Source organism: Chelon labrosus (genome assembly GCF_963514085.1).
Source record: "Chelon labrosus genome assembly, chromosome: 6".
Lineage (NCBI taxonomy): Eukaryota > Metazoa > Chordata > Actinopteri > Mugiliformes > Mugilidae > Chelon > Chelon labrosus.
Genome location: NC_140342.1, coordinates 23,178,486 through 23,202,306, shown reverse-complemented (window position 1 = coordinate 23,202,306; position 23,821 = coordinate 23,178,486). Strand labels below are relative to the sequence as shown.

Here is a 23,821-nt window from a genome sequence, read left to right as displayed (position 1 = left end):
CCGGCTAATTCAGACTAGTTTTTAATCGTTTAGAAGTTTAGCTTCCTATTTATTGTTTATACAGTTTCTGCTGCGGTTTTAATGTGGTAGTATTAGGTAGTATTTGGAAGGAAGTTCCAAAAAAATTTTAAAAAAACGAGTAGATTTATAGTTTTTCTGAATGGAGTGTCTTGGAGCGTCGTCTTTCCAGAACCTAAAGGCTCTTTCTGACCTGTTATCAACTCAGCAGGAGAAGGAGGAGGATGAAGACTGTGAAGTAAGACTTGCACGCAGTCATATGCATTCATTTTTAGAGAAAAAACAGACATATAGTCCCTTGGTCTTTGAACTTAAAGCCTAATGATTAGTTTATATAGGTTTGTGGTTGCTTCAAAATCACTGTAAAATCAGTCTGAACTACACTTAATGAAGTTTCTGCTTACTTTTATGTAATTCTGACAATAACATCAGTTTATTCCAACAGAATGTGACAGCATGTGCACGGCTGGGTCCAGGACACATTGGCCCCTCGCCCAAACAAGATAGAGAACGTAACGCTTTGTGTAATTCTCCAATATAATTCTTCGGGGAAATGTAAAATTACAAATGGCGTGAACTGATTTTGTGCTATGTGTTTATTTAGCGTCTACGGCCTACACAAAGAAGAACAGCAAAGATATCTGGAGTGACGAAGAGGTGGCTGAGGGATCCCAGTACGACGATCTGGCTGACCCACGACCACAACCCGAGTAAGACTGTAGGGAAGAATCAAACATGCACAAAAGGACGATAATAAAGGGTTTAAATTTACCAAAATTTAAACCCTTTATTATCGTCCTTTCACCCTAGAATGAGATTAAAATACTCCCTGTGCATATTTGAGCAAAACTTGAAAACCAACACTGCCCTGTGTAGGGGTATTCATGTCATTACTTTCTCGTGATGAAATTATTTATGACAAATACTTGTCAAACAAACTATGCAGTACTACTGTACTTCTGCCCGCTTGTTTCGGCGATTCTCGTGTGATGTCAAATGATTTTAATGAGCTCAACATTGTGTTATTTATAACCTCTGTGTGCAGGTATGAATTAATCCTGAAGCAGAGTGTAGGGACTGAGGATCTGTTCCTGGGCTTAAGCAGAAAGGATCCATCCTCAATGTGCTGTGAAGCCATGCTGGTAACCTTTTTATATTTACTTCACTAAATGCACAAATACAATGAACCAGAATGTGATCAGGGACACAAAGAGACACAAAACTCGACAACATCAGGTGTTTGCAGAAGATATATATTAAGAACTAAGTGGTTTTAGACTCAGCAATAATAAAAAACTATTTGTGAACAGTATGAGGAGCACACATTAAATATATATTGAGAAAATTGAATCAAAGTTAATTTAAGAATACTACAAACTGTACTTTTCCCCCATTTAATTACAAAATCCAGGAAGATCATTTCAACACTTTTACAGCCTCAGATACGTGTTTAGACTTTGTCAAAATCCTACATTACAACTGAAGCAAAAGTGATATTACAAAGTCTGAAGTTTATTTCCTTTTTGAATTAAAGATGAAAATATGCACAATATTAAAGAATCACACTTTTACTCCACTCCCAGGTAAAAATCAAACTACCAGACACGAAAGCAACAGATGTGGTCCTAGATGTCAAAGAAAAGTTCCTCGATCTTCGGACACCAAAATAGTAAGCTGCTTTGAAAACGTTCCCTTTTATTTTTAATCCCCTCATGACAGAGCAGCAGCAGCAGCGAAAGCTCCCCTTTCCAGACATCTCCCTTTTAATCAGGAGCTCATGCCACGATGTGAGCGCAGCTCTTTACATCTTCCTCTGTCATACGCAAGACACATCCGTGACTCTTTCTTTCATCCCTGTCTTTCCTCACCTCTTCAGCAAACTAGGACTCCATCTCCCCCATCCCGTCCACAGTCAGGAGGGAAAGGCCCAGTTCTTCAGCGAGAGGGACGAACTGGAGGTGACTCTGCTCATGAAGCGGCCGATGGACTTTATCAACATGCACTAGAAGAAGAACTGAGAAGATGGAGTTAACACTAAACATTGTTTATTGGTTGAAAACAAAAAGATATGTATTTCTGTTGTATCTGATGTTATATGTGTTCATGTGTTACAGCAGATACTATGAGAGTATTAAACTATGCATTTCTAATTAATATTTGACTTATTTTCTGTCTCTCTTATCATTCGATAACCATAAACATACAGTAGTATACAGTTATTACCCTCCTTTTTTATGATGATGATATCATCATAGCCTGTACCGATAAGTGTGCAGATGAACTAGTCATTATGAGTCATCTGGAAAACAATTAAGCATATTTAATAATTTAAAGGATGGTTAAAGGACTCAAGCAAAATACATGATTGCTGATTTAAGAATATTGCTCATTATCTCTCAGCTTGCACACATTGTGGGCCAAAAGGCGTAGTATGTGAATAGTTACGAATGTTTTTGGAACAACTATTGATAACAGATTGTGCAAATAGGTATATACAATACATTTAATGTAGATAGTACGCTGATTATTTTACAAATCTTTATGGAAGCAGTGTTGTCTCTTTCCATAATTAGCTCTTGTGTGCGCTCCAGACAGAAATGTTTTAAATCAGACTCCAACTGTGCCTCATCCTCAAAGTTTAGGAATAATCAATATAAATATGTATACAGTCAGATTATTAAACCGTCACTAAATAGGAACTTTTTAAAGTTTGTGTACTTTTTTCTTAGTCTTATTTGTTGGTCACTATTTACAGGGGTGTTGTTATTTACTGTGTGCTGCAACCAATTTTCCTGAAAGGGATCTTAATAAATATACACATGAATACACAATACACTCACTTGCCACTTCATTAGGTTTGCTATCGAACACAAATGCATTCTACTATAACAGTCCTGGGTTCCTTCATGACTGTTATAATGTTCAGTTTGTGTTGAAAAAGCATCAGAAAAGTGGCAATTCAACTGTACGATCATTTTGGAGGATGTAGTTTGTGATCCTGTTAAACTGGATTGAACTTTACACTAATGGAGTTGTATGTATCAGTACAACGCAATGCACTTCAGTAGTTATACTATCCACAACCTCTAAATGAACACACGGTTGAATCAACAGTTATCTCAGAGATTTTAAACAAATGCTGAACACCATAACCTTCACGAAGCTCAGGTCTAGTTTAGGACACATTTACTTACCTTAGTATACCCAATGAAGTGGCAAGTAAGTGTATTTTTATAGACCAGCGTATAGTCGTCTCAGACACGTTTCCACGCAGTTTTTGGATGAGCTTGAATTTTACCCTTCATTCACCCTGGATGAGCGGCATCTTAAAACGTATAGAAATAATCTTGCGGCTGGAAGAGGGAAATGAAAAAAGCTGCAAACGTGTCAGTGGAACTAAACAGGAAGTGAAACACAAATATGGTCGCACATTTTATGCTATAGGCCTCTCTTCCAATAATTTATACAGCAGAAGCAAAAAAAAATTTATAGGGGACATCTTGAAGGAATACTTAGCTGTTGTTTGTATGAATTAAAATGTGAAGCAATTTCTGATATGCAAAAAGTAAACAACAAATTAGATTTGATTCAACTTTATTGATATTGCATAAAATGCAGTTTGGCATCTAACCAGAAGTGTAAATAGCAGCAAGTGCAGAATTAAACCAATAGTAAGGTACAAGCTATGACTATTGAGAAAATATTTTACAATTAGATTCACAATTAGATTCAACTTTATTGTCATTACACATGTACAGGTACAGAGCAACGAAATGCAGTTTAGCATCTAACCAGAAGTGCAATAGGCAGAAAGTGCACGTGGCATAAATATTATGGTAAATAAGTGTGGTTTTTACAGCTTATGGACAATGTTTACAGATCAGAACCTATGTACAGGTGAGACCATATATACAGGTTAGTGAGCAGGATATACACAATGATTGAATGAGGTACTATGAACATATTATACAGACGGATTTGTTCGTTAAATGTTAGTAGACTATAAACAGGAACCGTAGCATAACGTTATTTACAATAGAGGAGATGGGAAGACGATGAATTAGGCGATACAAAAACAGGTAACGTGAGCAATTTACAGTGCAAAAATAAACAATAAGCAGTGGCTATGTAAGTTACTAGACTAGTGCAATATTCGGCACATAGTACTGTGCAAACAGATTATAGAAAGTGAGCATGTGCAGAGTAGTCCAATAGTGCAGTGATGATGGTGTAAAAGTCTTTGGTCGTATATAAAAGTGTAATACTAGTATATAAATTGCCATTCATTAAGGAAATATTACTGAAAAGAAGTGTTAGACAGCTATTGAAATATTTTTTATATAATTTTTCAGGTCACATTACACTGCGATATTTAGTTTTCTTATCTTGTATAAAACCTTGCACTGTTATTTATATTTATTTTTTACCACTTACTTCGCAATATTATTTTATATTACTTAAACTACAATTGTTTTTCACCATGCTACATTGCACTGTTACTGTTTCTTACAATATTTTTTTTATTTATACCATGATTACTATACTTTGCAATACTCTCCTATAACTTCCCCACATCAGGCTGCTTTTTATAACCAGTACTGTTTGTATATTTGTGTCTTATTCCTTTGTTGATTGTTTTTTCCTTGTTATTGTGTTTCTGCCTTTCTATTTTTCAAATTCCGTGGTGTATATTACACTTTCTGCTGCTGTAACGGGGGAATTTCCCCGTTGTGGGATAAATAAAGTATAATCTAATCTATTAATGTTGCATATAACATACAATATTACAGTTATTGGATTTTAAACTCTTTAAAGTATTGCCTTGTGTTTACAGGAGGCTAAATTTTCTAAAAACTATTTACAATAAATATTCTTTAGTAGTCAGTTACTTTCCTTTAACATGAACTAAGCAGCAGACAAACAGACAGTATCTGCTGTCTCATAATTCCCGTGTATTTTCTAGTGAGTGCATCTGTGGAGCATCCCCCGGGTGTGCAGTGTGCCACACCCCCGGGCATCGTTACCGCAGCAGCAGCAGCAGCGGCGGCGGCGGCGGCGGCGGAGTGATCATGTGACGCCCGCATTTCCGACACAACAATACCACACCGTGTCCGTCTGCAATCTCGCTCCCGCTCTTCCCCCCTTCCACCTCACGCCTCGGTCTCGGTATGGCGGACGGCGAGAGGTCCCCGCTGCTGTCGGACCAGGGAGATGCTGCTCTCGGCAGCGGCAACGGCGGCGTGTCTCCCGGCGCAGCGACCTACAGTGTGACCAACAAACCAGAGAGTGAGTATCCATGGTGCTCCCCTCTAGCTTCATGTAGCCTAGCTAGCTAGCTAGCGTTAGCCTCACTGACAGCGCATTCCGCTTAGCATGCTAGGTTAGCTCTGACAGTGACAAACAGCCGTCCTGTTCAGCTTGTGTTTGTTTAGAATATAGCTTTAGCCTGGAGACTACTAACCTATATAAGATAAGTTGGATAAAATGTGCAGTTTTTCATAAATGATAGCAACCAGGAGGGAATATGCTAATTGGCTAACATAGCAACCGTTCTATTAGCTTGACACCTAGATCTGGCTAGCACCGGCAAACCTATCCGCAAAGCTTCCGGATTTCAGCTCAGTTTGATTATTATCATTAAACTACATTTTATTTACGGCTCCAGACGTGAATTGTTGCATGTATTTGTGCAGTTGACGGGCGCCTGCTGCACCCGCAAACTAGGTAACTGCACCGCTTAGCTAGCTAGCTGGCTAGCATCCGAGAAACACCTGATATGATTGACACACAGGGAAGCCATTGAGGGGGCTGCAGAGGGATGCTGCAAGAGAGGGATGCGACCAATGAGCGTCCAGATAGGAAGTGCCTCAGTGCATTAATAGAAAAAGCATGAGATGTGGCTCTTAATTCTGTTTTATCCCGCACAAATTGCTTTAAACATAGGATCTTATTCAAAAAAAAAAAAAGCCGAGCAGGTGGTGTGTGTTTAGTGGGGTTTTCTACATGCCCTATTTACTCTCTGATTTAACTTTTTATGTCACAAATACACAGACTTTCCCTTGTTGAAACTAACCCTGCTCAGCATTCCTGGAGTGTTTTTCTTCTAAAGCTCCTTTCAGTTGAACTCGAGACCAAATCTTATTATCCTGTTTATCGTGAGCGGCTCCTTGTCATGGGAATTGAGTCTTTTTTCCATTCCACTGCGCAGCTCGGCGTTCCCTTCAACAATCCTCCATTTGTCACCGCTCTTCACTACTTTTGTATTCATTCCCTTCACTTCCTTCCTTGTCTCCCCGTCCTTGTTCAGGCTTTCCTCCGTTCCCCAGCCCCTCGCAGCCTTCGGTGCTCCTGGGGGAGGACCCGCCGCCCTACTCCCCGCTCACCTCCCCGGAGAGCGGCAGTGCCCCGGTTATTACCTGCAGGGTGTGTCAGAGCCTGATCTCGGTGGAGGGCAAGATCCACCAGCACGTGGTCAAGTGTGGGGTTTGCAACGAAGCAACGGTAGGTCGCGAGGCAAATCTGAAAAGCGAGCTAAAATGTGCACAGTCTGCTCTTGTTTACACGCACAAATACTCAACCAGTATATTTTAGTAAAGGGTTCTTCCACACAAATTAAAAAAAAAAAAAAAAAAGCACATTTCCCTACTGACTTCTTGTGGTATCGCCTACATGGCTTGGTTTTAGCGATTCTAGATTTATGAAATAAGAGCCTCTAAGGGCCGTGACACACCAAGCTGACGGTTTTTAGTCTGCCGGTGTCCAACCTTTGATGAGCGTCTGTGTCCCTTGTTTTTGTGGCGTCTTTTTAGCCAGTTCAGCATGTTGAATCGCAGACGAAACGAGTCATAAAAGAAATCACTCTGATTTAGCGTAGCAAACCAGTGCACAGGACAAGAAATTAAAGTGGCGAAAGTACACTAAACCACAGTTGAAAGGGCACACAGAAAGCTCTTTTTGTTTTACTTATTTAACTCATCTCGTCATTCATGTACACAAATATTTTCACTGCAAGTTGACCGACTCCTGGCTTCCCAGCTAATAGCAGCTCTACTACACCTGTTACTATGAAGAGAGAAAGACGAACTGTTGTCTGTGTGGTGTGTTCAAGTGCAACCTTTTGGTCCAGACACATTCGACTTGACGTGAAATCACAGTATCCCTCACTGACGGTATTTTATTGAGGTCAGTTTATTGTGTCCGCGCCTTTTATACGTCTGCCTCTACCTCAGTGTAATGGAGTTTAATGTAATTTAAGCGATTATTAATCCAATCTGCAAAGTAGCTAAAGTTTAAAAAAAAAAAGTGTAGAGGAGTAAAAAAGTATAAAATTACCTCTGACGTGTAGTGAAGTGGAAGCTGAAAATAGCAGAGACGTCATAACCAGGGATAATATCAGTAGATTAGAGTAAAACACAAGAGTGTGCTTATCCCCCCCCCCCCCCCCCGTGTGTGTGTGTGCGCCACATGAAACCCAAATGTAGGGGAGTAATTTCTAAATCACATAACGTCCCCCTGTGATAACAGCGCATTTGAGTCACACTTATTTAGCCTTCTAAGGCCTTTCTGTTTATATCACAAAGTTACTGCAACTTCCTCTTCTTCTTCGTCTTCTTCCTCTTCTTCGATTGGCAGTTTGCAAACCAGCAAGTTGTTGCTCCACAGTCTCTGTTTGGTTTACATCCGCTTCCCCATGCGATCATGTCGGGCGTTAAACACAATGTTCCCTGATCTGACACAATAATCTTAATGATATCCTGTAGTGTGTGTGTGTTGCATTTAAGATTAGAGAGGAATATCTGCGAAGGCTCCCCTTAATTGCCTGTCGTCTGAGCCCCGCTTTGCTCTCGTATCTTCAGTTATTTGTTTTGATTAAAAAAACGTTCTGTTTGCATTGTCTTTATTAGCGTAAGCCGTGACATAATCGTTTTACCCAGCCTAGCGTTAATTGACAGCAGGGGTGAGATAGCAGGGAGTAAAAGTAATTGCATGTAAACAATATTAGAAGTTGCTTGACTGCCACAGATCTTCACATAAACGGAAGTCGCTTAGCGGCAGTGACACAGCTGTTTGTGTGTTAAGATGTTAGAGGCGTCGTTGACTTATTTACTATCAAAGAATTCAATTATTTATTAAAAAATCTATTAATTTCTGTTATAAAATGAGCTGAATAAAAGTATAATGCGACACAGTTCAACAGTAATACAAACTGCAGTCCACAGACTATTCTTTAAACAAACACTGATTATTATAACATTATAGTGATAACTCCTAATGTTGGTTTTTCACTCCCCGTCATTACCTCCGTCTCTTTTTGAGTGCAGACATAAACTCCACTCCCACATGCATTGTTTGAGGAATTTATAATGGTACCGGAAACACGCAGGGCTCCATCTGATCTGGTTAGTCAGAGTTTAATGATGCACTGGAGAGAGCCATCAGCAAGGCGGACACACAGGATGTTCTCTTCATACTAGGCGGCAAAGGCTTGTGATTCATATAGGGGGTGTTTAAGTGAAAGTTTCCCTCCCTCTCTGTGAACTCGGATGACGGATTTTGTCTTGCCGTACCGGCACAAGCGGTACATAAACCTGGTTGTAAGATAAATACATCTTACAGGATTCATTTTATAAGAATATAATTGCCTGATTGGACACGAGGCCAGATCAATTAACCAACGATGATCTGTAAAGTGTTTGTACGTCTTTTTTTGGTCATCTTTGCTGATATTTATAGCTATACCGTTGAAGATGGAAGTTTAGATCTCATGCTATTAAGCTATAGCTTTATCAAGTCAGTTAGCACATCCACTTTTTTTACAAACCGATTATATCATCTTCAATATATCACAATTCCAGTGGGTCAGAAATTTACGTACACTCAGTTCTTTTATACAGCTACATCTGTGAATGTATTAAAGCCTTTTTTGTTTCACTTCTTGGGACAAATCTGAGGAAATCAGCCCAAGAACTAAGAAAAAAATTGGCGTAAAGGACCCAACCATGAAGCATGGGGGTGGCAGCATCATGTTATGGAGTTGCTTTGCTGCAGGAGGCACTGGTGCACTTAAGAAAATGGATGGTGTCGCGAAGGAAGATTATTTGCATATACCAAAGCAACATCTCAAGATATCAACCAGGATTTAAAGCTTTGTCGCAGAGGTTTTTCCAAATGGACAACAAAAATAGAACAACAAAGTTGAGGTATTGAAGTGGCAATCACAAAGTCCTGACCTCAAACCAGTAGGAGGAATGCCCTGTCGTCGTCGTTCCAAAACCAGGAGCCTTTATCTCTCAGGTCGGTTCGTTTGTTCTGGTCTGAACACAGCAATCACTCCGTGTTCTGAAACAAATGGACCGAGCTGAGCCGAGTGAGAGAGGACGGTCTCGGCCCGGTTTCAGTCGTTCCCCGATACAACTTCAATCTAATTAATCTAACTAAGTAGTTTACTGAGTGCATATTTGGCAGAATGTGCACCTGACAGGGATGTCTGGCAGCAGCAGAGCCCTTCTCATCCTGTGTATGTAATTGTTTTCTACTTGTTGCCTAGATGATTGAACAAACTGAGCGTGTTGTTCATACACAGAATGTCGGTGCGTAAGCCAACAAACGCCGGTAAACGCTGCTTTGTTTCTGATTTGGTGATTTCCTGATTTCCAGAAATGTGTTTTATTTGCAAAATCAGCACCAATCACAAAAGTATTGGCAAGTACATAGCGTTGAGGGCATGTCAGAGCTTTATCTTGATTGCCAGATCAACACAAACACAACATTGTAAGAATACTTATCAGAGTTGGAACAAACAAAGGTGTGGAAACACCCGTAATCTTACTCTTATTCATATTTCGCTTTGAGTAAAGCAGTGATCCTTATTGAGCCGAGACAGAAAGTTTTCAAGGAATATATGTCAGAAATTGTGAAAAACTAAATTGTGAATTCAAATGTATGTGGCTCAGTTGTGTGTGAACGTCTGACATCTTGTTTATATGCATGAAGCTTGAAGTTTCAGCTCAGACTACCTCTACACAAGATAAATCACCACCAGTTTAGTCGGCTTGATTTCTTTCCAGTCACTTCCCGTATCTCCTGGAACACCTCACTCCCTCATGTGGTATTGGTTAATTCTCGTCCATCAAGAATAATTGGCTTGTTATCTATCCCTATTCCAATCCGTTTGTTCTGCTGTCTCCTTATCTCCTCCCCCTGTGTGTTCCCGTCTCCCCCTTGCAGCCCATTAAGAATGCGCCGGCGGGGAAGAAGTACGTTCGCTGCCCCTGCAACTGTCTGCTCATCTGCAAAGTCACTTCTCAGAGGATCGCCTGTCCCCGACCATATTGGTGAGTAATTATTTGTGTCTGTGGATGTAGTGTGTGTGTGTGCGCACACCGAAAGCGCCGCGCCTTTCTGAGGAGAAAGAAGTGGAGCAGAGGAAACAAGGTGCAGTGGGAACAGCGGCGCCCTCAATTAAGGCTATGCTCCCAGCACGGTTTACATGCAGTGCTCAGCGAGCCGGAAAAGGAAGTAGCAGCCTCATTAGGACAGCTGCATCACGGGTCTCACTTCCAACATTTCATCAGCATTATGTGTGGGTGATACACGGTGTGTGTATTATCTGTTAATTTGGCCCATATCTTATGCAGGGTTAGAGGATTACGTTGAGATATTCAGTCTGCATCTTGCCGCGTTTAATTATGCACTACATTCCTGCAGACGAGCTAATGCCCATGTTGTACAAATTAATTCATATTATAATCTGAGTCTGAGCATGCAAGTGGCTTTCAAAGAGAAACAGGCGAACATTTATTTAAGTGTCTGATAAGTTACATTAAATGTCAGCATATAGCATGTACCACAACATTAAAACCCCTGCCAGAGAAGTGAATAACACATTAAAGTTCTCCTGGAAAACCTGAGTCCTGACATCAATGTGTTGATATGTACCACCACCAAGCACGCTCTTATGGCAACGCCAAGGGGATGGTTCTCCACATGGTTCATCAGACCAGACAACCTTCTTCCATTGCTTTGTGGTCCACAGGGGTCAGCATGGACACCCTGGCTGGTCTGCAACTCTACAGCACCATACAAAACAAATCTATGATCCACTGTGTCTTCTGAGCATAGACTGTATATAAAGATGAACCACAGAACAGCTCCTCTAAAGTGAAGCCAAAGCAGGTAGAGCTCCCCCTGGTGGCTGGCTGCAGTATAGGTCATAAGCTCCGCCTCCTCCATGTTAGTGGGCGGGACTTGGACCAAACTAAAACACTAAAATACACGTCAAATAATTTTTTTTCTGGAATGTTAGGTAGTTAATATAATGTCGATGCACGTTCAAGTGTCAATTTTTTGGATAAGTTTCATTTTAGTTAGTTATTAGACGCTATAGAAACAGGATGTGACATAATGACGACTACCAGTTGCCATGCCGACCGCTCCGTAAAGCGCGAGAGTTGTAAAAAAACAAGACAAATTAAAAACAAGTACAGTGTATAATCCGACATTTCCTTGTAACTGGTGGAGGTAGAGCAGAGCGTATTAAAGTGTATTAAACAAAAGCGTGAGTGAGTCTGGAGGAAGTGTGGTCGGGTCATCGGTATCGTGGCGCCGCATGGCTTCACTCTTCGGGCCGTACTGCGCAGACTCTGGCTGCAAAGTCACAAGATGCCGCCGCCCGTATCCCCCGAAAAATAGCGTCAGTTTAGCCAATGCAAGGAAGTGGCGACGCATTGTCCATATTTATGTACAGTCTATGATTTTGACACCTTTCAATCAGAACCAGCTTCAACTTTTTTCATCAATTTGAGCTACAGTAGCTGTTAAATCAGACCACACAGGCCAGCTTTCACTCGTTGTGTTCATAAGGGTGGCAGGGCTACCCATGAACCTGCAGCCAGTTAACCACTGTTCCTTCCTTGACCGCTGCAGACCGTGAACAAGAGCTGCAGTTTTTTCGCCATCACAATTTGTCCCTTGTCGGAGTTCCTCAAATTGTTCCACTTGTCCATATTTCTTGCTACTAACCTCAACTTTGAGCATGAAGTTTTTAAAACTTTGAGGTCATAATGTTTACTTTTCAGCCTGATACACCACACCCACTGACAGGTGAAGCGATAACGAGGCAATCAGTGTTATTCACTTGACCGGCGACTGTTTACGAAGTTTCACCCGACTTCTGACAGGCAATTAGCTGAGCAAAAACCCACAGAACGTATTTCACAGTATGGGTTTTTTGTGTTAGACTGATGTCAGTCACGGGAAAATGCACAGCTTTGGCAGCTCCTCTGAACGTCAAGCTGCTGCAGCCTAGCGTAATTGGCAAGAGAGATAAGATTCTTTGTTTATGCCCAAGGCATAAAATATGCAAGAGAAACATTTTTAGCCATCTTTTAGTTTTTTCTCTCCAAATTTTAAAATTCATGCTGCTATGTAAATATCCGTAATTTTGAACCGAGCATCCTAAAACCTTTTGTCATGAGGATCTGCAGCCCATAACTCATCTGTCACCTTAAATGCAGATCATGAAGTCAGGCTCAAGGCGAAAGGATTTACCTGTTTAGATGCTTTATGGTTAATGCAGTTGAAGGCAAGACATTACTGCATGCCTTATATAAGGAATTATAACTAATTTGTGCTCCAACCTCATGATAAAGTGCTCCATCTCAACTGTGAAGTTTGTGTCAGAGATGCTGATACATGCAAACTTTTAAAGTCGAGAGTTTGTCAAGTTTGTTCAGTCACAGTTAACCAGAGTTTACACATCTGCTCGATAAAATATTGCCGAAGCACCATCCTCACAGGTGACTTTCCCTGCGTTGAATTGCTCTCAGGAGTTTCCCTCCAGTATCACTGTTTTGCATTCAAACCAGACATGCTGACTAAACTAAGACGTATCTCCTGCGCCGCTGTCTGATCCTTGATTCTGAGCCTCTCCCGGTGTCTAAGGAAGCTGATTGTTGAAAAGCAGTGTACGTGGTAATGAGAGGATTCACTGCCGGATGGATTCCATAAAGGAAAAAACTGCAGTCAGCCTTCGAGACCGCCGCTCGCAACACCAGGCGTGATTAGCATGCACTTACACTGAATAATATCTTGAGTCGTTGGTGTCGGCGAATGCTGACTTGGTGTGTCTGTCTGTCTGTCTCCTTCCAGTAAGAGGATAATAAATCTGGGTCCGGTCCATCCTGGTCCGGCCAGTCCTGAACCCCAGCCAGCTGGAGCTCGCGTCTCCTGTGGACACTGCAGCAACACCTTCCTGGTATGAGCTCTCTCTGCTTTTAATAACATTTAATAAGAATGGATGAAATAGCAAATCCCTGTAGGATTTACTAGAAACTGTCTCTGTTATTGTTAGATTGACATTTAAAGGATCAGTTCAACATTTTCAGTTATTTGCCTTAAAGGGGAACTACTGATTTTTACAACCTGGAACTTATTTCTGGCATAAAATACGATCATTTACTCACCCATATAACTTTTGTGTTATTTGTATTCCTTCGGGAGATATTTACATCAGCGTATATCCATATAGTGGGAGTGAATGGGGCACCGAAATGCAGCCTCTAAATAACGCATTATCTGCCACGAAACTCGTTAATTTCACCAATATGTTGTTATCGTACGCTAGTGCTATTCCCTGTTGAGCTATGGTTCGTCCACAATCTCAGAACTGGAAAAATATTCAGCCATGTTGTAAAAAACTAGCAGTAGCAAATTACAGGTAAACAAGCAAACCGTCGAGGGTGTGTGCGGCGCTCAGAGATGACATCATCCAGGACAGAAGATATCATCCAGGGTCTGTAGGTCAATCTACAGACCCTGGATGATGATAACAGGTAACTCCAGACTCAGCGGGGAATAGCACTAGCATATCATAACAAAATATTGGTGAAATGAACGAGTTTCGCGGCAGATAATGCGTTATTTAGAGGCTGCGTCTCGGTGCCCCATTCACTCCCACTATATGGATATACACAGATCTAAATATCTCCCGAAGGAATACAAATTACACTAAAGTTATATGGGTGAGTAAAAAAGGATGTAAAAAAGCAGTAGTTCCTCTTTAAAACTGTTGATTAACCTGCAGTAGTTGGTGAAGCTGTTTAAGACCCAAAAGAACTGCCAACTTTTTACTCAATGGCGACGCATCATGTACTGTTACGCAACCGTATGTCGTACAACCAGGTTTAAAAATGTGTATTTATGTCATAGCAGGCTACACAAGTGTAAGGATTCATATTTGTGCAGTGGCGCTACCTGGTTACGACTGGAACTGAGCCTCTCATGTAGGAGCTGGAGCTAATAAATGTAGATGGCATGTAGGAGGGAGAATTTTCTTTGCTTGTCCGACCACTGAGAGACGAGGAAACGCATTCTGGATTAGTCACATCCGTTAGCGTCTGCATCAACGTGTAGTTATATTTCTGGGGAGGTGCACGTCAGGCTGCTGCAGGAGGCCGATCCCTCTGGTGTAGATGTGATACTTGACCATAACTCAGGCTTTACTCAGATATGAGACTAATATAAAGTAGATCTTCTCATTCAACTCTCAGCAGACAATGAGGTGGGAGAAGGGAGAAAATATCCACTTTTGGTTAAATTGCTCAGCTTTTTGTCCTCAAGGAAATTTAATTTTGACTACAGTGGAGATGTTTCTTTCCCCATTCTTTCAGTACGCGTAAGCTCACAAGTACTGTCAATTACAGGGGCATCTCTTCTTTTAACACTCCCTTGGTTTTGTTGACTATAATGTTCCCTGCTTCTCTTTGGGATATATATGTCATGTGTGTCCTCGTTTGGCATCGGCTCCAGCCTAAAGAACGGCACATGTAATAAAATAGTCTGAGCACAAAGATCCACTTTCTATCTTCAGTCACATCTCCTTGGCCAAGGCTTCCCAGATTATCTCAGATGACAAACATCGACATCTTTAGAGGATGTATGGTTTGGACGGCCACATACAGAGATGTGGAAAATACTAGAAGCTATCAGAGAGGTCTTTTGCCCGCTACACGGGTGATGAATTATGTGGAGAGGAGGACCTCACATTATTTTTCGCGCCGCCTCCGAAATGGAAACAATTTTCCTGTCTGATAGCGAAGGACGGGGAACGGTGACACGAAGGACAAAATAAAAACGCGTAAGAAAGCAGACTGCTGGACGTTGTCCTTACCACTGCAAGATTTAAGGGCACTTTTGTTACCATAGAGCAAGAGGTGAAAGAAATAATTCTGTCTTTGAAGCAGCTCTGAGCAGCAGTAGGAAGATGGAGGGAGGGGTGGAAAGAAAACAAAAAACAAAAAAAGGGTTCCAAAAGGTCCACTACCCGACTTGAAAGGATGTCAAGATGTGAGGCAGGTGAAGCTGACGGCGAGGTAACTCAGTCCATACCCCCCTGCTGACCATCTCACAATTGAATTCTCGTTATAAATAAAACCAAATGGAAACAATAAGTGCTTCTGAGGCGCCGCTCGCCTGGTGGAAGAACCCGTTCAGCCGCCCTGCTAGCTCTTTTTGCACACTTTGCCAGACGGTATCTGTGCTTTGCAGCCTCAAGCTGAGCCTCAAAACAAGTGTTCAGCACATCAGGCATTATCAGAAGTGCTGGACGCTCTAGGGCTCACCGCCGAGCATATTGACATGCTGGTTTTCCTGGCTGGGAACCTGGAAGTGGACAAAGAAGTGTCCAGAAATAACTCAGAGAGAAAATAAGTAGGTAGTACACCTGTACTGCACTCTAGGCTTTATCATAGAACAAGAATTGCTCACTGGAGGCCTGTGTGCTAGCAAGTGTAGCGTCTTTTCATTAATAAAAGGGAGGAAATAGATGTTTCTATCCTGTTTTTTAGTTGTTAATGTTATTTTAATGATATTCAAAGGTTTAAAACTCTTACTAAAAAGGAGTAAACTAATCTATCTGGCTTATTTCTAAAGCAGAAGGATTACATTCATGGTTGCACGGGAGAATTTAAGAAAAAAGGAAAAAAAAAACTGCTGCAGGTTGAGCTTTAACCACATTGCGGCAGTGTCAGCTTGTAGTAAAGTGACAGCTGGCTACATGGACGTGGGGGTAAACCTGGTCTGTGAATAATCACTGTAAGTGACGTCGGCGTTCATTATTATAATAAATATACATTTTTGATTTGGTTAGGTCTCAAAAAAAAGCACCGCTGGTCAAATAGCAGAAAGTCAGAGGCTTTTAATCGACAAAGGATGAAATGCGAGAATTAAAATACACAACTGTCTCTGTGAGGATTTAGTCGTTTAAAAGCAGCGGCAGGCGACAGGTGAAGGTGACGTTGACATGTGTGGTCACACTGCGGCACAATAAATCACTCCTGCTGATTTGTGCCTGCTTTTCCACATCCATCCTTGACTCAAATATTTTGTAATCGCGACAGCGCTAACTTCTCCTGGATGCCTTCGCCACCTTGTGCTCGCCTTTTAAGCTCAGTTACGGCTATTTGTTACTCACTTATATGTGATACGTGAACAGCACTGTTATCTGTTACGATCCGGTCATAAGTAGACAAGTCAAAGTACATTTGAATTAACTTAAATACATCTCCACATGTGACAAGTGACCATTTATGATCGGATCTCTGCATGCAACGGCCGTCCCAAGATACTCGCTTTTATCGCTTTTTTGAGCAAATCAAGTTATTATTTATGCCGGAGACACAGTCTGATAAAGTTGTCTCCTATTCCCGTTTTCTTTTCACAATATACTGCCTTAAATAGGGCTTTACCACTTTTTGTTAAATGTGTAGTAGCAAAGATTTATCAACGTCTTTGATGGTGAGTAAGAAGTACAACCACCTTCTATTGAGTCTCTGCTACAGGTCTGCACCTCTCGTTGACTCTTTGAGAGGTGTAAATGTGCAAAATACCGATATATATATATTCACTGTAGAGAGCCAAGAACTAAAATGTTTTCAAGAGGCTATGTATTACCGTACAGGAGAGAGGAATAATAAAACTGCTTTGTCTGTTTTTGGCTTTTTTCGAGTGCTGCTTTTATCTCCTCCACCTGAAGCATTTTTCTCTCTGTTGTGAAATGCACTGTTGCAGGTGAATTATTGAAAAGCCAAAACGCGTGAGCGCCAGGCCAAGCAAATGTTGAGTTATCGGCGCAGATCAATAAGCCCTATCAACTCTGCTGCTGATGTATCGTGGCTATTTACTGCGAAGGGTGAAGTAAAAAGGAAAATTCTTGCTCCTCTTTTAACGATGTGCAGGACAGGTAAAGATGGTTTGGATATATGGTCGGCGTTAGTCAGAGGAAGAGGAGAGCGGAGGCGTGAAAGGAGGTGAGACGGATGGAGCGGTGTGTTTAGCATTCGGGCCGGACCCCTCCTGCCAGGCTGCGTGATACAGATCTGTGCCCTGGGTGGCGTCGCAGTGAATCTTTTATCGCAGGGGCCTGCTGATAATGTTTCTTCCCTTTTCAGTGTTTTCTCTCACAACATGACGAGTGTACAGCATGCACAATGTTGTTCTGTAAACCCCGCCGAGCAGATGTATCACACCCTGGCGTTAAGGAGCGAGTGTCTGCTCTGTGAGAGAGTTTTTATTTTATTTTTTTGTGCAGCTCTCGGCTCAAGAATTTGAATGAAATGTCTGAAATGGTGTGAGCAGGCGTGTTTCAGTTCATCTTCAAGTTCATCACTTGTACTTGAAATATAAAAGCAAAGCACTCTTCCTCCATGTAGTGCTGAATTTGGTCAATTACACCGATCATCCATAACATTATGACAGGAGAAGTGAATAACATCAACCATCTTGTGACAATTCAATGTTCTGCTGGGAAACTTTTGGACCTGGCATTCATTGGTGTGGATGTTACTTAGACATGTAGCACCCACCTAGACCAGACCAGGCACCCCCACCCCATAGCAATGACACTCCTTGATGGCAGCAGCCATCCCCAGCAGGATGCAGTTTAGGAACAACTTAAAAAAACATGAAGAACAACACAAGGTGTTGACCTGGCCTCCATATTCACTAGATCCCAAACTGATCAAGTATCTGTGGGATGATCCACAGAGGCCCCTCCCCTCAAAGGCCCCCCCATTAACAACATTGTGTTGCCAGACACCACAGGACACCCTCAGAAGGTCCATGTCCATTCTCTGATGAGTCACAACTGTTTTGGAGGCACAAGGGAGACCTACACAATATTAGGAAGGTGGTCATAATGTTATGCCTGATTGTGTATTAAGCATTAAGAAGTGGTTAGAACAGTCCCCTCCATAACTCCCTCTTATTCTTCTGATCAGGTCGCTAATAGAAAAACCTTCTCAACGGGGCAAATGGATCAAAACAATTTACTCTGGCTTCCATTAACACGTTTCATCAACAGGCAGTGAAGGACTTTTATTTAATTAGTTATTTTTACCTGGTGCATTTTAATTCTTCAAATCTGTGTGTTTTTTTTATGTCGTGAGCAATGAACAAGACAGATTTATGTTGATTATGAACCCAGGGATGAGGTGCAAGCGGAAGCAAAAACACATCAAAAGGGATTAGTGGATTTAATACTTGTATCTGAAGCGTTGATAACCTCCGCTGCTTGTTTTCCCGTCTCCGGGACTGAATCCGGCATCTTCTGTCATTTCAGTGGACAGAGTTCACGGACCGGACGCTGGCCAGGTGCCCACACTGCAGGAAAGTGTAAGTAGCTATAAGCAAATCGTCCATCACACCCGTGCTCCCACTGTACGTTTATGTTCGGCTTTTATATCCTTTGGCGTTTAGCCATTTAGGAGCTTTTGCTCAGGGGACAACCTGACAAACGGTGAGCGGGGATTTAGGCTTCACGAGGCTGTCTCACAGAAAGGACACGCACTGTGTTTTTTCTGTGAATCAAACCTGTTAAAGCCTTTTTTGTTCCACATATGATGGATATTGTTTGAGCTTTTCTACAAAACACATTCCTCTGTCGCTGGCTCTGTAAGCTTCTTAACGTGGTGAGCAAAGTTCACGAGACCTACAGTAAGTGAAAGGAATCATCAGGTGTTGACGTCACCATATTGGCTGGAAAACTCTGAGGAGAAATGAATGGCGGCCAGCTCTCATTTAAGGCTGTCAGAGTTTACTGAGCACTTTAAACAGATAGAAATTGACCAATACAAGGTAAAACTCAACAGATTATATATCACGGAGCCTTATAACGCAACTACAATAACAAGTAACTGTTTAATCCCTAATTTCTTTCTCATTGTGAGTCGTTTTAGAGACGAATAAGCAACACCCCTTTGTAATCCACGTTATAAACATTAGCCTAACTTGCCTTTATGAAAAGAAATCTATTGGACATCGTGTTAAAAACATGCTAAATAAACAAGACATTACACTTGGAAAACGCTGGATTCTGTACCTGATATAAAGTGATCACTACACAAGACAAATCCATTTCTTGAGGGATCCCACCGCTCCATTTTCTCGTGCTTCTTGCGTGTTTTATTGCAGTAATCAACATCTGCCGTCATGCGAAATCTCCCCTTTGCTTGTCCCTGACTATTCTGGCATCCTGGGGCACAATAGCTGTCAACTAGGGATGAACCGATATGAAAATTCTTGGCCAAAACCGAAAATGAAGACGACAACTGACGTCAGACGACTGGTACAAGGACAAGTTAGTTAGTTGCTCACAGTTGTCAACCGAATAGTAATTTGTAATTTGTAAAGCACGCTTTCTTACGCTTTCTTGCCGTTGTGATTGCCGGTGCAGGGTGATGTCAGATACTAGAGCTCTGTACAAAACGTTTGATTCGAACTTTAAAAAGAGGACTTGCAGCAAGTTCTTCTGTCTCTTCTTCTTCGACATTTAATGTGCCGAAAAGAGTTGCCGCCCGTGTGTTGGTTGTAATGGCGCAGTCCTCATGAGCAGCTTTAGACTTTTTTTGTTTGTTTGTTAAATCCAAAATAGCCCCAGGATCTGGATAGAGTCTAGGCACTTGGAGTTGGACATTTCTGCAGATGTGCCACCGTTGCAAAGCCCTAATAAACAAACCCCTCATGGGTTTCGTTGTCAGTAGGAAAAGCACAGATGTGAATAAATAATTTAACGACGGCTGGATTCCATTTAGATGCTCCAGCCTTCAAATGGTGTCGCATTCACCGTCTTCACAAGTGAACTCCAGCAGCCTCCCCTCCTTTCATTTCGCCTTTGCGTCTCCAACGTTAAGTTTCCCGCTTGTTAGTGTAGCAGTAGTGTGTTAATTACGACCAAGCGGAGACAGAACCGCTGCTCCCACTGGCCGTTTATTCCTGGCAGGAGGGTGTATATCAGTCCTGTCACAAACTCCCAAACGTGCTCTCACACTGTGACGCTAAAAAAATAAAATAAAATGCAAATTAGCTAGCTCACCGCATGCTAATCATGCGACGAACAAACAAGTAAAAACATTCTCACTCCCTAAAACATGACAAAAACATTGATTCATTCATCTTCTGTAACCGCTTGTTCCTGTGAAGGGTTGCGGTCGGGGCTGGAGCCTATCCCAGCTGTCAATGGGCGAGAGGCGGGGTACACCCTGGACAGGTCTCCAGTCTATCACAGGGCTAACACAGAGAGACAGACAACCATTCACACTCATATACACACCTACGGCCAATTTAGAATCACCAATGAACCTAACGAGCATGTCTTCGCACAGGACGTCCCACGTTATGATCATGACGAGTTCTGTTTGAATGCAGCATTAGGCGCGGATGCTGGAGATTTATTAAAGCTAGCAAGTGTTTAACATATTTAAATTAAATCAGTTTCTTCTCTCCTCTCGTCTGCAGCTCCTCCATTGGTCAGCGGTATCCCAGGAGGCGGAGCTTGTGGTGTTTTCTACTCTGCTTGCTATTCAGCGTTTCTACCGCCGGGCTGATGGTGAGTCCAGATGTGACTGTAGTAAAAAAAAAAAAAAAAAAAATTCTAATTAGCCACTTGTCAGACATCTATCTAAGTACATTTTATTTTGAAAACCCTCCATTTTCGCACCAAACAAAGCGAGCAGGGAGAAGCGGCGCGATAAGAATTTCTGCCTCTGTTGTCACTTGTTTAACATGGAGGCTGTGCACCTTGGGGGCAGCTCTGCAGACACCGTGTGACAGGCCTCCATTTGTCAGTGAGATATCCGCTAACAGCCTACTTTAACTGTAAGCTGCGTTCAGGCTGAAGCACCAGCCCAGAATAAAACAGAAGGAACATGTCTGCAGAGTTTTGACCTTCTCTTTCTTCCCTTCCTCACAGCTTGACATGCATATAATCTGTCGAGGCTCACACTGCCTTCTATATTTCCCGTTGTCGCTCTCGTTTTCATGCAGAGCACTGATTTTTTTTGTTTTGACAGTCTGAAGTAAAAATAATGCACGGAGAGATCTATAGTTTCTGCTTCCTGAACAGCAGAGGGTGCAAGATGAACACGGAATCATGCGAGTCGGAGGCATACGTGCCTGGCAGCATGAAGAGCAGTCGTGCAGACATTAAACACGCCGTACTGAAAGCGCACGGCGTAATGCTGCTGGTGCGCTCGCAATAAATGTCACAACATGGCATCTCCTTGTGTTTTATTAAATTTGCTCTTTTAATTATATGAGCGGCGCAACGAGCGCGCGGCGTTTTGACAGTTTAATCTTCAGAGGTGTGCGTTGCATCAGCAACCTTTCAACATCAAGGACCCAAGTCGGATCAAAGAGCTCCTCCAGACGACGTTTAAATATGAATAAAATAAAAAAATGTTTTAAAAAAAAAAAAAAAGCAGAGACTTTATTAAACGAACGGTAGTTGGGATTCATCGCCATAAAAGAGCCTTAACATCCTGGACGAGGGGAGTTAAACTGTTTGGACGACCCGGAGCAGCTTGAATCATTGACAATCGTTTACAAGAGAAGAAGAAGAAAGCTTAGGTTTGGTCATGTTTATGTGAAACATAAAGAGGAACGTGATGAGTCAAAGCAGGAGAAGAGAGAAGAGCATATTTATACAAATGCCTTCTCTCTAGTGTTTGAATTCATATTCTCAGAAAATCCCCAGGGGTTCTCTCAAAGTCACTTTTGCCATCTTCATTAAATAATTTTCTTCTGAGCAGCTGTGTGCTTAATACTTGATAGGGGGGAGTGAGCTATTTTCTCTCTCATCCCTCAGTCACTCTTAAATATCAAATATGAAATATATTCACTTCGTCTGAGCAGTGCAGGTGCTAATCAGGAAGTGTCTCGTCTGTGTTGCTGTTTGAAATATCGAATTATCCTTAAGAGTTTGAAACGAACGGTTTACATCATCACCTCGGCCTCTTTTGACATCGATCAGCCATAATATTAGCATCAAACCAGTAGCTTCTGCTTTTTCCACGAGACCTCTGAAGGTGGTGCTGTGGTATCTGTGCAGCAGATCCTTTGACTGCTGCAGATGCTCGATTGGACTGAGATCTGAGGGGGACTTTGCAGGACAAGTCAACACCTCAAACTCTTCGTTGGTGTTGTTGTATTCCTCGAATTATTCCTGGACTGTTTGATTTCTAGCAGAGAGCACTATCCTGCTAAAAGAGTCATCTGAAATGGTGTTAATGGTCTGCAACAATGCTTAGATAGGTGGTACGTGTCAAAGTAGCAGCCAGGATGGTGGGGTCACTGAGCCTTGCCTGCCCATGATACATTTACCGGACCACTATCGATCACTGCAGACCTGGAGACGCTCTGACCCAGTCGTCATCTCAGTTTGGTCCTTACCAGTCGCCACTTTCCCATTTCTCCTGCTTCTAATACCAACTTTGAGGACAATTTGATTTAATATCAATGCATTTTAGAGATATTTCAGTTCCCAAACTATTTTACTTTAAACTAAAACGAATGTTGTCATTGGTTCCAGAGATTTGTGCTATTTCTACTATATTTTACCTCTAGTTGGCACGTCTGCTTTGCCTTTGTGCAGCTCTCCTCCGTCTAAATTCTTTTTAAATTCAGCGACGGTGCTCTCTCAGAGAGTTTCTCGAAAACACAAGGAGATTTCTAAACAGGGCACGAGTCGATGCCTCAGGAAACTGACACTGACGGGTGCCGTGATGACGAGATAATCGAGTGCGATTCATGTCTTCATTTAACACCTGTAAGTGGTCTTAATGTTACGGCTGATCGGTGTGTTATCAAAGAAAATTTCTCTGTTCTTGGCTGAAGTTCGTTGCAGATTAAAGCAACGTAAATGTGTAAAATGAGACGTGCAGAAAACATTTTTAAACCATAATCATGTCTCTAGCTGCTTCCTTTCCGTTTAGTCCTGATTGGACGTGAGCTGGCTCATTACAATCACCACAGCTTGCTCAGAACGTGCTCACCATTTCTCTTTAAAAGGGATTCTGATGATTTATTTTTTTTCCCTAAACCTTCCTCCTGTGCTGCGTCGTCTCTCCTCAGGCCGGGACGTGGGTGAAGGCTCAGACCTACCAGGGGATCTACGCCTCGTGGGCCGTGCTGCTGCTCCTGGTCCTCGTCACCCTGGCTCGGGCCTTCTACTGGGCCTGCATGAGGGTCAGCCAGCCCCTCCAGAACTACACATAAAGAGGGGGGTTGGCGGGGGCGGGGAGGGGAGGGGAGGGGAGGGGGGGGACGCCTCACTCACTCACTCACTTCTAACAACCCAACAGTCAGGAGGAAAGATGGCTTTAAAGAAAAGAGAAAAAACCACAATATTTATTTAAATCCAGCTCCAGAAGGAAAAATAAGTTCTCCTCCTCCTCCTCCTCCTCCTCCTTTTGTCCCGTTCCTTTTAGTTAAATGTGTTTCTAAAAAAAAAACTGGATGGTGGTGGCTGCGA

At 42.1% G+C, this 23,821-nt stretch overlaps 2 protein-coding genes across 2 annotated transcripts; both read left to right on the top strand.

The window, feature by feature from the left end:
• Positions 1-160: 160 nt before the first annotated feature.
• Positions 161-3,104, top strand: dnaaf6 (dynein axonemal assembly factor 6; the record flags this gene model as incomplete). The annotated part of the gene is made up of 6 exons (XM_084546128.1): positions 161-256; positions 464-530; positions 623-728; positions 1,064-1,160; positions 1,602-1,687; positions 1,895-3,104. 6 exons carry the CDS (start codon positions 161-163, stop codon positions 2,022-2,024), a joined length of 582 nt encoding a protein of 193 aa, XP_084402254.1. The 3' UTR covers positions 2,025-3,104.
• A 1,860-nt stretch (positions 3,105-4,964) lies between these two features.
• On the top strand, positions 4,965-23,565 carry pip4p1a (phosphatidylinositol-4,5-bisphosphate 4-phosphatase 1a; the record flags this gene model as incomplete). Its single annotated transcript, XM_084547111.1, has 7 exons — positions 4,965-5,304; positions 6,326-6,519; positions 10,246-10,352; positions 13,168-13,273; positions 18,635-18,687; positions 20,809-20,899; positions 23,422-23,565. Exons 1-7 carry the CDS (start codon positions 5,187-5,189, stop codon positions 23,563-23,565), a joined length of 813 nt encoding a protein of 270 aa, XP_084403237.1. The 5' UTR covers positions 4,965-5,186.
• Positions 23,566-23,821: the final 256 nt, after the last annotated feature.